The sequence below is a fragment of the Lepisosteus oculatus genome, chromosome 1 (genome assembly GCF_040954835.1).
Source record: "Lepisosteus oculatus isolate fLepOcu1 chromosome 1, fLepOcu1.hap2, whole genome shotgun sequence".
Taxonomy (NCBI): Eukaryota; Metazoa; Chordata; class Actinopteri; order Semionotiformes; family Lepisosteidae; genus Lepisosteus; species Lepisosteus oculatus.
This window is the reverse complement of record NC_090696.1, coordinates 33,136,710-33,152,029: the sequence shown is the minus strand read 5'-3', so window position 1 is coordinate 33,152,029 and position 15,320 is coordinate 33,136,710. Positions and strand designations below refer to the sequence as shown.

Below are 15,320 nucleotides of genomic sequence, written 5' to 3'. Positions count from 1 at the left end.
GACACACCTAAATAGTTTCCAGCACATCCCATTGTCTTTAAAAATCAAACATTTGTTGAATTGAATCTACATGTGGTCAGGTTAAATATACTTATCTCTGGGAGGTCCAGCCCTTGTTTAGTAACTACAACATGAACACAAAGGAACATTCAAAGCAAATTGAAAAGCACCAATCAGGAAAGGTATAAGAACATTTCCAAGGCATTGAATATCCCTACTGCACAGTAAAGCACAGTAGAACAATAAAGTCCATATTTGTTTATAAAAAATTGAGAAAATATGGCACAACTGTGAATCTGTTACAGAAGAAGGCATCTTCAAAAACTTGTGCACTCGAAGAGCTCTAGTCAGGGAGACCACCATGAGACAACTCTAGAGGAATCACAGTCTTTCACAGCTGTGCATATGACAATTGTCTGGGCGCTTCAAAAATCTTGGCCTCATGGGAAAGTGGAAAAAACAAAATCAATGTTGAAAAAACTCATATTAAACCTCAACTGGAGTTTGCTATAAGGCTTGAGGGAGGCACTTGTAACAAATGGAAGAATATTTTAGGGTCCCATAAGACCAAAATTATCCTTTTTGGCCTGAACGCTCAGCGATATGTTTGGAGCATGGATGTGGAGGTATCGTGCTACGGTATGGTAGATGTTTCACTGCGTCAGGGCCTGGAAGATAGATTCAACATGGATGCAGCAAAGTACAGAGAAATCTTGGAGGAAAACCTGCTGCAATGTGCAAGAGACCAGGGCCTTAGGAGAAGATTCATTTTCCAGCAAGACAACGATCCAAAACATGCACTGGAGTGGCTTAAAAACTAAGACAAATGTTCTGCTGTGGCCCAGTCAAAGGCAGGACCTTAATCCAAATGAAAATCTGTGGCAAATTGCTAGTCCCCATCCAACTTGAGCAACCTGAGCAATTTTGCAAAGACAAATGGGTACAAATTGCAGTGTCCAGACGTGCAAATCTGGTAGAGACATACTCAAGATAACTCCTGGCTAGAATTTCCACTAAAAGTGCCTCTACTAAATATTGACTAAAGGGGGAGTGAATACTTATCCAATCAGTTATCTTCTGTTTTCAAATGTATCCTTTAGGAGGATCTACACTATCGAATTTTATTTTCACTTTGACGTTATATAGTGTTTAGTACCAGTCAATAGTACAAATTACCAAATAAACCCATTTAAGTCCAAATAAATGGATTTATACCAAATAAACCCATTATGATTCAATACTTTCACTCAATAAAATATGAAAAAGTCCAGGAGAGGTGAACACTTTTGAAAGTCACTGAAGTAGCTTCTCCAGCTAGCGGGGATGACATCACTTGACGGGCAGTTCAGAGAGGAGGAGGGCTGCCGGGCTTATATCTGAGTTCTGTCAGCGACCTGTTTGACAGTGTGGGAGCCGAAGAAAAAAAAACTTTGGTACAAAATCAGCAACTTCTAACACAGCAGTACCACGCCGAGTTTTCCCTGGGATTTAATCTGTTTCGTCAGGCCGTTTCCTCGTTAGAGGTAAGACCTTTTTTTTCTTTTGCTTAAAGTCCGGCTTTTATTGTATGCCCTTTTCCTCGGCGCCGAAAAGAAACCATATCTGGGCAAACTATTCAGCTGCCACAAAGCAGGACTAGCTCTGCTCTCTATAAATAGACTGGAATACTCAGTGGAAGAGGTAAGCTATCGTAAAATCACCTCCTTTTTCAAGACGCTTTGATCGGTGGATTTGTTCAAGGCATTCTTTTTTATTTTGTTTGGGAATAGTGATAAATGTGTGCAATTAATAGTTCCCGAAATTAGACATTGGTAGCGCTGTGAAGTGGACATTATTAATGTTAATTATGAAAAAGAAACGCGGCGTGAAACAGAATATACTCGTGAAATTATTTGTTAAAGGATAAAGTTTTATTTTTTGGATAGCTAAGTATGTGATATTTGAATGAGTACGTTGCCGGCTTGCAGAATACCGAATTTCATATAGCGATAAAGGTGCGTCTGTAAACCAAACGGGTCTGCTAAATGAACAATGTTGTTTTCAAAAGATGGAAAGAGAGGCAGTGCGGTCTAATTTGGAAGATATTATGGAGACTTGTATTTTTCTTCAAAGTGTAAAATGTGCGTGGGTTTAGAATGTTAAAAGCACTTTAACCAAAGTGAATTTTGGAATTTTGTGAAAAACACGTGTACTGTATGAAGATGTCTTGAAATCATACAAGTACTCTTAGAAGAAAGGAACCAGATTTTGGATTTGACTTAGCACTGATTCATACGCAAATCCATGTTCTTAGAAACTTAGAACAAATGTACATTAGCAAAAGTACACCCTTTCACTGTGTATACCAATTCCAATTTATACAAATAACCCTATTGTGCGTTCTGCATTGCATGTAGAACACATATCTCGTAAAATATTAAAGACGTTTATGTGGCAGTATGCCACACATCTTGTAAACTACACCTGTTGTGTCACCTCTGTTGTTGTTTTTTTGCCTGTTTTGTTTCCCAGCACAGTATTTTTGAGGAGTATTTCCAATTGATCTGTAATAGACACTGAACTAAATTATTTATTTCAGAAATAAAACGAAATATCATTAAAGACACTAGGCACACACATATCATACGGTATATTGCGATTAACATGTCGAGGATCAGAAAATATAAAATCTTCATTCTGTTTAGTCGAAACACTTTCAACCTACACGAGTTGCAGACAACTTCATCGATCTTGAGAATGCAGCAGGAATTGTGCACAGCCGAGATCTGTCTGTACAGTTTTGAGCAATAAGTGGTTGCGACTGGATAGTTTCAGCAAGCCCTGATTTACGTGAGCTTTTGTGAGATCGCTGAATCTCTGGATCACTATTGTATCGGACAAGACATGAAAGGGGAACTCGATGCAGAACTTGATCCCGAACTTGGATTCCTTACACAAGCACCTGTGTTTTTTTCCCCTTCAAAATGTATATTTCTGTAAGTAAACCCCCCAGTCATGTTACTAAAAAAATGAAGACTGTAAAAAAAAAAAGGAAACGCGTGCTTGGTAACAAGTGTTTGAATACACCTGTTGTAGAGGAAATTCAAGAATGTAGTACCGATAAAAAGGCTGACATTTGTAAGTTCACGTTGTTTTAATTTAAAGTTTTCAGTTTGTTTCCCATTACTGCCCTCAAATAGCGGCTGTTCTATTTAACCATTTAATATCTCCGTATTCTCCCAGTAATGATGTGGTAGAGACTAAGACAAGCTAGAGACAAGTGTCTCTAAATTAGCTTTTCCCAACGTAAACTGAAAACATAAGCAGCTTAGCTTCTTCCCCAGGGTTCCTATTAGGTGGTGGGGTGATGGTACCTGCTCAGGAATTTACTTGCTCAGCCTGGATTTTTCCTGCCAGCCTCAGTGGTTACAGAATACCTTCTAAACTTGACGCTGGTAGATATTACATTACATATTACATTCCACTTTTTGGCAATAATGTAACGTTTGAGGTCATGAAGGCAATGCTTTCTGTAATATTAGTCATCAGTTCTTCCCATGCCTATCCCTAATTACAAATAATAATTATTGAAGCTCTTTTGCCGCCAGTCTTGTGATAGAGTAGGGAATTTAGAATAACTATTTCTTCCTCCTGCGTTTCTTTGAATAAAGAGGACAGAGGAACAAACACATATAGATACTAAGATATAAATCCACAAACACCCATGAATTTGAGTGTGTCCCATGAATTGGGTTAGGAACAGGCCTTTTGGCCCAGCAAGAGTTTTTTCTTGAAAGAAACCAGAGTATCAGCTGTGACAGCATGGCTGGACTCCAACAACTCTTTGGGTAAAGAAGTGTCTCCTGCTCTCAGATTTAAATGCACTTTCATGTAGTTTCCACTTTGGAAATTTAGAAAAGAAGTGTATTTCTGCGTCATAACGTGCTACACAATAGTACCATTAATCACTGGTCATATTGCTTCAGGGTAAGAAAAGTAAGAGTTTGCAAAACCAGCTGGGTCATAATTCAGAACAGGGATAATTCCATTAAAAGGGCAAGGCATGAAGCTGATGTTTGTCTAGACTTTGTATTCTCAACCAGGACACAATTCATCACAGCAATCATTCTAATCCAGGGTGTCAGACCTGTAACCTAGCTACAATGTGTTCTGGATTTTATTCAGACTTCAGGCCTTGGTTTACTTATCTTCTCATTTAGACAAATATACATTTTTATTCAAGTGTTCCTGTCCCAAAGATGATTATTTCCCATATCCAACTCAGTCTGTATGATTGTGGCTTGAAAGCATTCGTGGAGTTAGCAAGAAGTGTTATCTATCCAGATAACTGAACGATTAAATCCACTAAGACCCGAAACCAAAATGTACTGCGCAATGGATAACCTACTCCAGCGATGACTGACTAGGAGGGTTTTCATAATGACCTGGGGGATTTAAAGACCTTATTCCCCAGAAATGTTGGATGAATATATCCAAACACTCAAAAGAAATATGAAAACAAATACTTTGACATACAGGCTTAATGGACATACAGGAAGTATGCTAGACAATCTAAAAAAGAAAAAATGATTTCTAACTGTAGCATATAGTAAATGCCCAAATTAATTAAAAGGGAAAGATGGAAAGCAATTCAGTATGCTATATAAAAATGGTTTAGCAATGAAAACCAGAGAGTAAATATAATATTATCCTAATATAGATCTATATGTAGTATAATATAGGTCTTTGTTTATACTGTTTATAACTATATTTATAATATGGGTCTAGTATAGGCCTGGCATTGGAGGAGAATATAGTTAATAAATTCATTTGCATAAGTTAGGAAAAAAAGCTTATTTCAGTGGCAAAGCTACCAAGACTATTATGCCTGTTGGGCCTGATGACATGCATGTGAAGCTGGGTGAACCAGTAAATTAGGTCGCTGGTCAGCAAACAGACCCTTGTGCATGAAAAGGTGAGAAGCCCACAGGCGACTCAGGTAACTTAATATTGCAAGTATTCAGTGGAGGATAACGAAATAATCTGGATGGGAACCAGTGATCACCAAGCTGCTATGCAGGACGCTTCCTGGACTCTGTACAGAGACCTTTACTGGAGGAGCCACCTGGGAGTCCCTAAATTTATAATGCTATGTAATGATATTTGCTTTTGCCAAAGAAGTCTGTAAAGTAGCTCGGCACAGTGGAATATAATTTCTGGACAGTTCACGTGGGTGGGAAATTGAAGGAGCATTAGGCAAGGCAATACTTAATCTTCTCCTTTTTCTGCAGCTCTGCTGTCAGCCAGATATACTCCTTAAGAGAAGGACACAGGTGAATTCGTGCAAGTGTAGCGTGACGTAAAACTTTCACTAACGCTGTTCATTTCGCACTTTAGTCGATCACTGCATCTTTAAAGCAAATAATGAAACCCACTCATGCTCTTAATGAAGAAGTTCAGTATATTTTGGTTTTAGAGAAAACATGTTGACTTAGTTCTTGATTGCTTCATTTGCTTTGTGTGGTAGCCCAGCTTTAACTATTAACTGTTCTTTGTGTGATTGATTAGATTATTTTTAGTATAATGCAGAGGCCTCACATTACAGAATAGACACTTTCCTTTGAAAGAACACATTAGTTCTGGAATTGTGTGCAGCAGTTTAGATGTATGTGGATTAATGGCTTGTTCTGTTCACTGTTACAGCAAGTCTCTTTTGTGTTATAGGGCTAGGTGCCATGTCTCTGATTTGTTGTTAAATGCAAGTATGTCATGCCTGCTGGTTCTGTACATCCTCCAGTTTGAAATAAATGCACAGCACATTATATATTTTGGGGTAAATTTACTATTTGAGGAATAAGATTTAGAAATATTATGCTTGTACTGTATATGCTTGTTGTACATTTACAAAAAATAAAAAAGTTCTGTTGTTAACGTTGTGCAAAACTGCAATGCGCAAGTGGAATGCATGGAACACTTTTTCGGAATACAATAATAAACCAAACAATTTAAAGCACATTAATTATTGCAATATTGAGATGGATTGTGCAAACAAAAGTAAACAAACTAGTAAACAAAACAAAACAAAACAAACCAAAACAAAAAGCAAAAGAAAACTTCACAACACAGAACACAGGAGACCTCAAGAGAGGCAAAAGAGCAGTTGACCTCTATTAATGGAGTAATATGTCAGCGTTGCTTAGTGAAAGAATAATTACACAAAAAATGATATATCAGCCATTTCAATTCTGTTTGTCAAGTTTTGTTTCTCATCGCTGTAAGCCTCAATAATGTGAGGGATGGGAAGTAAAAATATTGCCACTATTTGTGTACTATAATAGGCTTTAGATTTAGTTTCCACAGAAAATTGGAATCTATAGCCGTGGAAAAGATTGTCATGTCCGCCAAACCCTCACAAGTCATGTCAATGAGAGAAGGGAGATCTAACACACTAGATTTGACATTCTGTCTGCTTAAACATCACCCAGACCTAAAAATCAGATCTAGAATATTATGTGGGGCTGTTTCTATTTACCGTTTTAAGTCAATCAGTTAAGAAAAGCAAAGCAGGCCTTTCCTTCAGACCTCTGGGCCTCAGTCTATCTATTGTTTATCAAGCCTCAGGGCTGCTCTTGTCATTAATCTGGGGGATAATGCATTCAATAGGATAAAGATAGTTTATATGTGATTGCCTGTCCTATTTTGTTCACATAACACGTTATGGAGAGACACCACATTTTTAGAATTACTCTGAATTAGACTACAATGGGTCACAAGAAATTATAATCAAGAATGTACATTTTGTTGATTTAGTATACACTCTAAACCTGGCTTATATTATTACTACTTGTCACGGAAAACACGTTCATCAGCTTACTGTAACAGCCTTGCAAGCTTTACAGTCATCTCAGCACGAGTTCTTATATAGTTTTTCAGAGTATAAGAAGCTAGTCCTTTCTAGCTGTCTGGCAAGAACATTCTGATTTACAAACTTTTTGTTATGATGTTCTTTATTGCAGTATTACGTCTTAAGTTGGCATTTTTTACTGACCTATTAATCCTTATGCTGGTATATTATCCTGGGAGTCAAATTAAAAGACACAGTGAGTATTTGAACCAATGTTAATGTTAATGCTCCTTTTGCACCTGTGTGGGTTTTGTGGTGAGCAGGTTCCAAATGTACCAAGGCAAATTCCTGTACCTGACACGTACTGGCGAATAAAAGCGATTCTGATTCTGATGATCTCGTTTAAACATAAAAATGTTTTTCCTCTGTGGCACTAATAAGCTTTCATAATTTGAGTCACATTTTTGCATTTGCTTCCTTTAAAGGTATCCCAGTAAGATTCTGATATGCCAAAATAAGGTACTTAATATTTGCACGTTTGGCATTAACTCATCTTGCTTGAGGCAATTGCAACCGAGGCCATAAGGTGAGGTTGGCCAAAACCCCTCCCCCCGCCAACGGCATTAATAAAACATTGGACAATATACAGAACATGGACGAGTCACAGCACAGTCACAGTATGCGCTCACGGTACGAAACATGTAGACATTTCAGTATATAAACACACGACAAGTTCAGACCATGTGCGAAAGTACGTAATATTGATTACAGATGAGATCATATTTGCAATTAAATCACATATTTGTTGTGTTTAAATGTGATAATTTTGTGTTTAAATGAGAATCTGATAATACACAAGATAGCACTGCTAACGCCTCTCACCAGCAACAGGACTCTCTTCATTAATGTATTGTTCTTTTGGCTACTGCTTGTGTGCCATCCTGCAATTGTTTTCCATTTTGTGCAGCATTCCCATATTCCTTTACATTTCTGTGCAAATACTGTCTGTTTTCTTTCCCTTCAAATGACACATTTTCTGCATTTTGCCACTTAATTCCAAATTTAAATGTATTTGATGTAAGCTTAGGCTATTAGCTTTTGAGTTTTTTGTATTTACAGTTTCAACAATCAACCAACAATAACAGTCAGACTTAAGTCTTTAAGTGTTGGTAAATCCGTTGTCATTTCTGTTTTTCACAGAAATAGTGAAAGAGGCACATGTTTAACCCAGGAATGCTCAGTTGCTCAATGATCAGAAGGGTGTTCTTTTCATTTATACAGAAGACATTTTACGTGCTACTTTAGATCAATTCATTTCCACAATAAGGAATGTGACAATATTCTTCTATTATTAAAGACAATGCGACTTTGCATGAGACAATATTATTGTATACATATTGCAAGGTATTAATTTATTAGCCTTTATTGTTCACAAAGTAATTATCATTTTTTAAGAAAATGTTATCTTGTTTAAACACAATAAGTATGTTGGAAACACTTTTTTATTTTCTCCTCAGTGCAAATAAGCTTCCGTATGAAATAGTAAATTGAAATAAACATATCTATGATTAAGACCTAAGCCAGAGCACACCAGTGACTGGGAATCACTGATCAAGAGGGATGTTGTTCAGCTTGTTGTTCTTGGAGACTAGGGCTGAACCTGAACCGTTTTACAAGGACGGAGACTCTGTCACACATGATGTATTTCTGAAACAAAATTTAAAATAATTTACTGAATAAAGAACTGTAGCAAGAAATGTGTTTAAGGTATTCATGCTGTGTATATTATGTAACAGGGCAGTACTGTAAATTGTCACATCTCCTTTTCAATAAATGCTGTTTTATAATATGTGTCATGCTTCTCTCTCCAGGTATTTGTCTTGAAGACACTTTTGTGGGAGAGAAGGCTTTTTTGCCTGTGTTTTGCCCCTCTGCCATGTCATATAAGAAGGAACTAGAGAAGTACCGGGATGTGGATGAGGATGAGATTCTGAAGAAGCTGTCGGAAGAGGAACTCCGGAGGTTGGAAGATGAGCTGGAGGAGTTGGACCCTGATGTGAGTCTGTTGTTGGCTGGCTGCATCTTGGTCTTTGTTTGTTGGATAAAGTGGGTGCAGTTGCCGTTAGTTTGTTGTTGTAGACATGAATTTGAGGTGCTGGAGCCCTGTGTCCAGTTCTGGATCTGGAGGGCTCTCTGCATCTAGTTTGTATGTTGTCCCCTTGTTCGTGGGGTTTTCCTCCGGGTGTTCTGTTTTCCTCCCACAGTCCAAAGACATACTGGTAGGTTAATTAGCTTCTAGTTTCAATTGGCGCTGGTGTAAGTGCATGTGTGTATCTGTCTGTGTGTGCCCTGCGATGGACTGGTGTCCCATCCAGGATTGTATCCTGCCTTGTGCTTGTTGCTTTCAGGGAATTGGTTAGAAAATGGATGGATAAATAATCCAATATATTTTATAGGAGGAATGCTAAAAATGTATTATTATATATATGTAAAATGTAATCATGCATTTTCTTTTATTTACTGTTTATAATTTTTTTAAGGCAGGTTAAATTAGACTTCCTTTTGTATCCAATAGCATTTTCCTTGATGATGAAGGGTTAAAATGTATTAAGAAATGGGCAGTGAAGGACTGGGTTTAAAAATTGTCCTTGTCATTTAAAGCACACAACAACTCAATTTTTCCAAGCTTTTTTTCAATTTACTGTACATGTCTCAATAACAATAGGTTTATTACTGGTTGTACTCTATGCAATACTGAAAAGGTAAATTGGTTTATAATGTTTAACACCTTTAATTATGCGTAGTGATAACAATTGGATACATTTTGTTTTGTGTGACACAGCATTTTTGTCTATACATTTTTCAGCCCCACTTTTCACTGTTTGTATGTCTTTGTGTCCATATTCTAAAGCATCAGACAATTCATTGAGCGATATATTCCGATATGTCAGAGTTAGAATGTGATTTCATTGGCCCACTTGGGCTGATCCATATCAATATGAGCAGGTGAGGATGGAGATCAGGGCTGTTGAATATGAGGGATCATGCTAACTGTGTGCGTTAATAAGCAATTAAGTATAGAAACTGGGATTAAGACAAGTATTTTAGTGTGAAGGCTGTAGTGTTGCCTTTCTTACAAGTATGGATGGTAACATTTGAAATTTTGCCACAAATGTCCCACTGGCACTATTAGTTGACTGGGCTATCTGCCTTTTGCCATAGACATGGGGAAACCATTGGTTTGGAAGTGATACTGACTGTACTATGAAAGTCAAAGCTTTAAACATCCAAATACAATATTTCTCCAAATTTGTGAGGTCAGATCACAGCACTGTTTTCTCTCCTGGGGATTCTTTTTCTTTCCATGGCACGTAATCCCACACATTCTTTTATTTCTATTCTGGTGTGGCAGCTTACTCATACTTCAGGCTTTGACAACATAGTGTTTATGTAGGGTTTCTGGCCTGCGACAGCCTCCACATTTCTCTCACACACCTCCACTTCACTCACTGTTTTTTTATGTTTGTATTAGTTGAGTTGTATTTTCAATCTATATATATTTTTCTCTCATCTTTTTGACATACAGAAATTCTAAATTGATGCCCTTTCAAAAAAATCTGATTTCTTGGTTCTCTGTACTCTGTAAAAACACAGTGGCACTGTTCTGACACAGCAGCTTTGACACTGATTGACTTTTCTGAAGTCAAATTTGGCATTGAATGTAATTTTTAGTCAATGTGAGCAAATGTAAGCTCTTTAGATGGGCAAAACTGACTGTTAAGTCATACTTTTACACAAACCCTTTACATACAGTATGTCTTACATGTCACCTCATACAAAAAGTAAAGGAGAATAAAAGAGGAATTGTACGAGCAGAGCACAGATACACAATTTCTGGACCAAAGTTTCCACAGCCAATTTATCCATGATCTAAAAGCCTCTTGTTTTCCTGGTAAAGATCATGGCAAATTGGAACCAATCCCAGAAGCACAGGGCACAATGGGGAGCTACATCCTGGGCAAGACTCTGGTTAAACCTGGCCAACATTTCTGTGGCATCTGTGTGGAACAAACCCACACAAACAAGGAGCGAACCTCCAGCTGTCGGACCAGTGTTTGGTTCACAAGAGCAGTTCCCTAAATGTTTTTGAAGTGACCTTGAAAACAAGCCCCGAAATGAATGCAATGTAAGAGCCTCATAACAACAACATAAAGTCAATCATCAGCGCCTGCATGCGTGGGGTTCAAATGAAAGAGACATTTTACAGGGAAGTGATGTTGCTTACAGTAATTACGTTTCCATTTTCCACCTGCACTCCTTCTCCCCCCATCCCATTTCTGTTCTGAAGCTATGCCGCCACCCTTGGCCCCTTCAGATCCTTCCCCTCAACAAGTCTTTCTTTAGAAGGCACAAGGCCTGTGTGCTATTGGACTGCCAGACTCCAAGATTGTGCCTGCTGAAACAATGCAGACTGAAGAATGCTAACAGGAGGCTCATGTTTCTTATCATCTCCTCTGCTTGGTAGTTCTGGACTCAGGGATGATATATTGCTGCCGTCACCTCTTGCTCCCTGCGGAGAGAGAAGAGGTGACAGAAATAAAAAGACATATGGTGTAGTGAGCAAGTCAGGAGGCTTTGTGAAAAAGTGAACTCCTCCCTTCCTATTGTCTCAGCTGAAAATAACTGGTACGCAAGTAAGGCCAAGAAAACTGTGTGTGCCTTTAGTTCCAAAAAAATGATTAGGAAAAGAAATCTACTGATTTACATCTGGCATTTACATCCTTTTCTTCATCCCACCTAAAACATATTGTTACAAGGTGTCTACTGTGGTAAATTTTAAAAAATTGCAAGACAAACAATAATAAGCAAATGTAGCCTAAAGAGCGACATTGAAGGAATATGACATACAGTGCACTAGTACATTATTACATTTATTATTACGTTTTTAATTTGAGTTGTTGTATTAACCTTTCATTTTGATTACTAAGGCAGCAGTATTGCTTTTCCCACTCTGTAATTGTGTTTTATCCTACTGTGAAAGACTGTTGTCTTTCTAAACTCATTGTGGTTGTACATATTGAGGCATTACTCTATTACTCTGTTTCGGGATTAGAAAGAATCGGCATTGATGAGTGCATTTCAAACCACGATAACAGTAAAATGTACACAGTATCTTGTAAAGCCTCCAATTTACATCACAAAATAGTCAAAATTTCCAGGTATGCACAGCGCCACTTTCTGTGATTTAGAACGAGGCAACAGGACTTCCGGTCATGTGTTGGGGCCCTATGACATTGTAAACAAGCAGGCTTGTGAATACATCTCTTTTAATCCAATACAAATATTGCTCTCGATTTCAAGATGGTTTTGCCAAAAGCTACTACTTAACTGCATAGAGATCACGTTGGAACATTTCTGTAGTAAAATATCTGCTGGACAACAATATCTGCTGTATTTGCTCATACATCACATTACATTAGTTATTATTATGACTAGTGAGTAGGAAAGGCTGCATCACATCACAATTCGTGCAAACTCTCGCTCTTACCTGTGCGAGATCAGGGGTTTGCGGCGACATAGAGACTTACAGTATTTTCACAAAGTTCACGATTTTGTGCTTAACTCAAAATTTGTATTTTTTTCCATAATGTCAATGTATTTATTTTGTTACTGAGATTTAAGAACCGGTCTGAGAGATTGGGACTTCAGTTCCCCTTTAATGGGGATCAGAGTGGCTGCATTAGGAGCCTCTCTGATTTGTTGGTCATGAAGCTGTGGATACTGCCACCTCCACAGCAATGGACTGAATATTCTCAGTACAACTGGTGACCTTATCTGCAAAGTAGAACACAATGTTCAATGTTAAAATGTTCAGTGAAGCAAATTGTTTCAGGACAGATTAAATTGTACTCCGTCTGTCCATTTTCTAACCATTTTATCCAGTACGTCACAGGGGAGCTGAAGCCTATCCTAGCAAGCAACAGGTGTGAGACAGGATACCTGGACAGGGTGCCAGTCCATCACTGGGCAAACACCCACATAAACATGCACACACTCACAACAGGCCAGTTGTCCCAGGAGCCATTTAACCTAGCAGTGTGTCTTTGCTCTGTGGGAGGAAACCGGAGCGCCTGGAGGAAACCCACATGAAAACACACCTACATAGAACATACAGACTCCACTCAGATAGCACGCCAGTATTAAACCTTGGGCCTCTGTGAGGCTGCAGTGCTAATCTCTGTACCATAGTGTCACATCCTGTTGTAGAAATTGTAGAAATTATTTTAATTATTATTCAGATATTTTGACGATTACCAAATGTATTACCAAACATTTGTACTTCATTAGCCAAAGGTCAAAAGAAAAGCTTCTGGTTTGCACATGGTCTGTTTGACATGTATTTTGTAAACAGTCTGTTTTAACCGCTGGACCAATTGGGCAAAGCTTATTTTATTCCCCTCGTGACACCTTCTGTGTTCTTCGTCTTGGTGGTGGTCAGAATGCTCTCTTGCCGGCGGGACTGAGGCAGAAAGACCAGACCAAGAAGTCTCCCACAGGGCCCTTCAAACGCGACAACCTGCTGGCTCACCTGGAGAAACAGGCCAAGGAGCACCCAGACAGGGACGACCTGGTGCCCTTCACTGGAGAGAAGAGGGGTAGGCTGAGGCTTCTGTTTTTTCAACCCCATTCGTGCTGTAGCAAAGTGGGTTTTATTCCTGACACCTGTCACAACAGACATATTCTGCATTTAATCACAAGGAGTGACGTAGATGCTGTTATGTTGCGCCTTGGGGCAACCTTGTTGTGGAAGGCGCTATATAAAAATACATTGAATTGAATTTTATTTAAGACGGGAAAAATGACATTTTATTTAGAAGGCAGTTTCCATCTTGTGTCAGAATGTCACGATATGTTTTTTTATTAGCTCTTAAAATAACCATTTTTTTTCCCAGCACATACATTTGTTTTAAAATCCTCTGTTTTGCCATCAGGATGTTCTGGCATTGTGTTTCCAGGCGTTTCTTGTCAATGATGTTGCAATGTACCACATCACACCTTCAGTTAAAAAATCTTGTGCAGCTATTAACCCGCATGTCCTGATTTTTGGTTTAGTTGTTATAGCACTTCCGAATTACAAACAGATCAAATACACATGAGAGGAACTGTAAAAGGTCCGAATGCTATTTTGTCATTATAGCACCTTTGATCGGAATCTGAAACCTTATGATATTTAACTTTGAACAAAATGTAATTTATGTGCTGTTTGTTTCCAATAAGTAGAAAGTCAAACATTACAACAGGCACAACTTACTCAAATGTCGTGTTACTGCTTGTTCTAACTACCTCTGCTCTCTCCTATACTTCTCTGTTCTGAAACAGACCAGTGCTGGTATTCATGCTCTTTAACATTCTCATATTGCTTATTAAAGGGGGGTGTTATTGGTAACACTGCTGCAGAGTGATGCAATATCCAGTAACTGTTTATCAGCATTAGTCCCCGTGTGTCAAGTGCGCTCGGGGCACTAGTAGAGTGTCTGCTGTGTATTTAGTTCAATTGCTATACTTGTACACATTTAGTATCATTTGCCTGCTGGTTCTAAGCTGAAGCACTTGGTTAAACATGATACACCTTAAAATGAAAGAGTCACTGGGCAAGTAGAGCTTTAAAAGCAGTCGAAATAGCAGTGAAAACCCAAAGGGTGTAAGATACCACAAATTCATGTAATCCCTGCTTGCATGGCCTGGAAATAAACTGCAAAATGCCAGAGATGGTTTCGTGTAACACAAGCCAAGCTTTGCTGCTACGGTCCCATGAGTCTCGCTGTCCATTTTTTTTTTCCAACTGTACAGCTGGCCAATTCACCGCCATCTTTTAACTTGTGATCTGCATCAGTCCAGCAGATTAACAGCCCCTGGTGGGTGCCTTTGGTCCTACGTTGTTGTATAAAGAACAAAGCTTAGATTTCACCCATGTGACAGTGAGCGCTTCATGTCCTGTTTTGGTTGGGAGGAGTTGCTAGGCTGGGTAAAATCCATGTACCTAACCTTGGCAGGGCTCAGCTAATTGTACAATTGTACCTTCAGGTGAGAATGCCATTTCCTAGTGTTGAGCAGTTTCTGCTCTGCCTGTGTTCAGGCTTGTGCCCCTGCAGTGAACTGGAAGAACTGCAAATAGACTCCCTTCTGGAAAGACAGCAGGAGGCGACTGTCTGGCCTTCCAGTGACGTCACCGCCAGCAATGGCTGAGGAATGTTTTGGCTCTTTCGGTCGTTTTAAGAAAATAATAAATAAGAATACAATTTGAAATGGATATTAAGTTTTGGGTAATAATGAAAAAAAAATGAGGCAAAGGACATAGAAACCCCCAAAGCTTCTTGAGAAAGGTAACTGAAGAGGAACAGGGAAACCGAAGTTGGTCTACCCCTGCTCGATGATATGCAAGGAGACATTCTGACAAATCTGAAGACCACGAGTTCTCAGTCAACTTCGAAAAAAT

At 38.7% G+C, this 15,320-nt stretch overlaps 1 protein-coding gene across 1 annotated transcript in view; it reads left to right on the top strand.

The window, feature by feature from the left end:
• The first annotated feature begins 1,368 nt into the window (after positions 1-1,368).
• tmod1 (tropomodulin 1) overlaps positions 1,369-15,320 on the top strand; it is a 33,737-nt gene continuing 19,785 nt past the window's right edge. Inside the window, exons 1-3 of the mRNA XM_006629738.3 lie at positions 1,369-1,523; positions 8,695-8,879; positions 13,323-13,479. Of these exons, the coding sequence (XP_006629801.1) occupies positions 8,760-8,879; positions 13,323-13,479 (277 nt within the window). The 5' untranslated portion in view covers positions 1,369-1,523; positions 8,695-8,759. The remainder of the gene's footprint in view (positions 1,524-8,694; positions 8,880-13,322; positions 13,480-15,320) is intronic.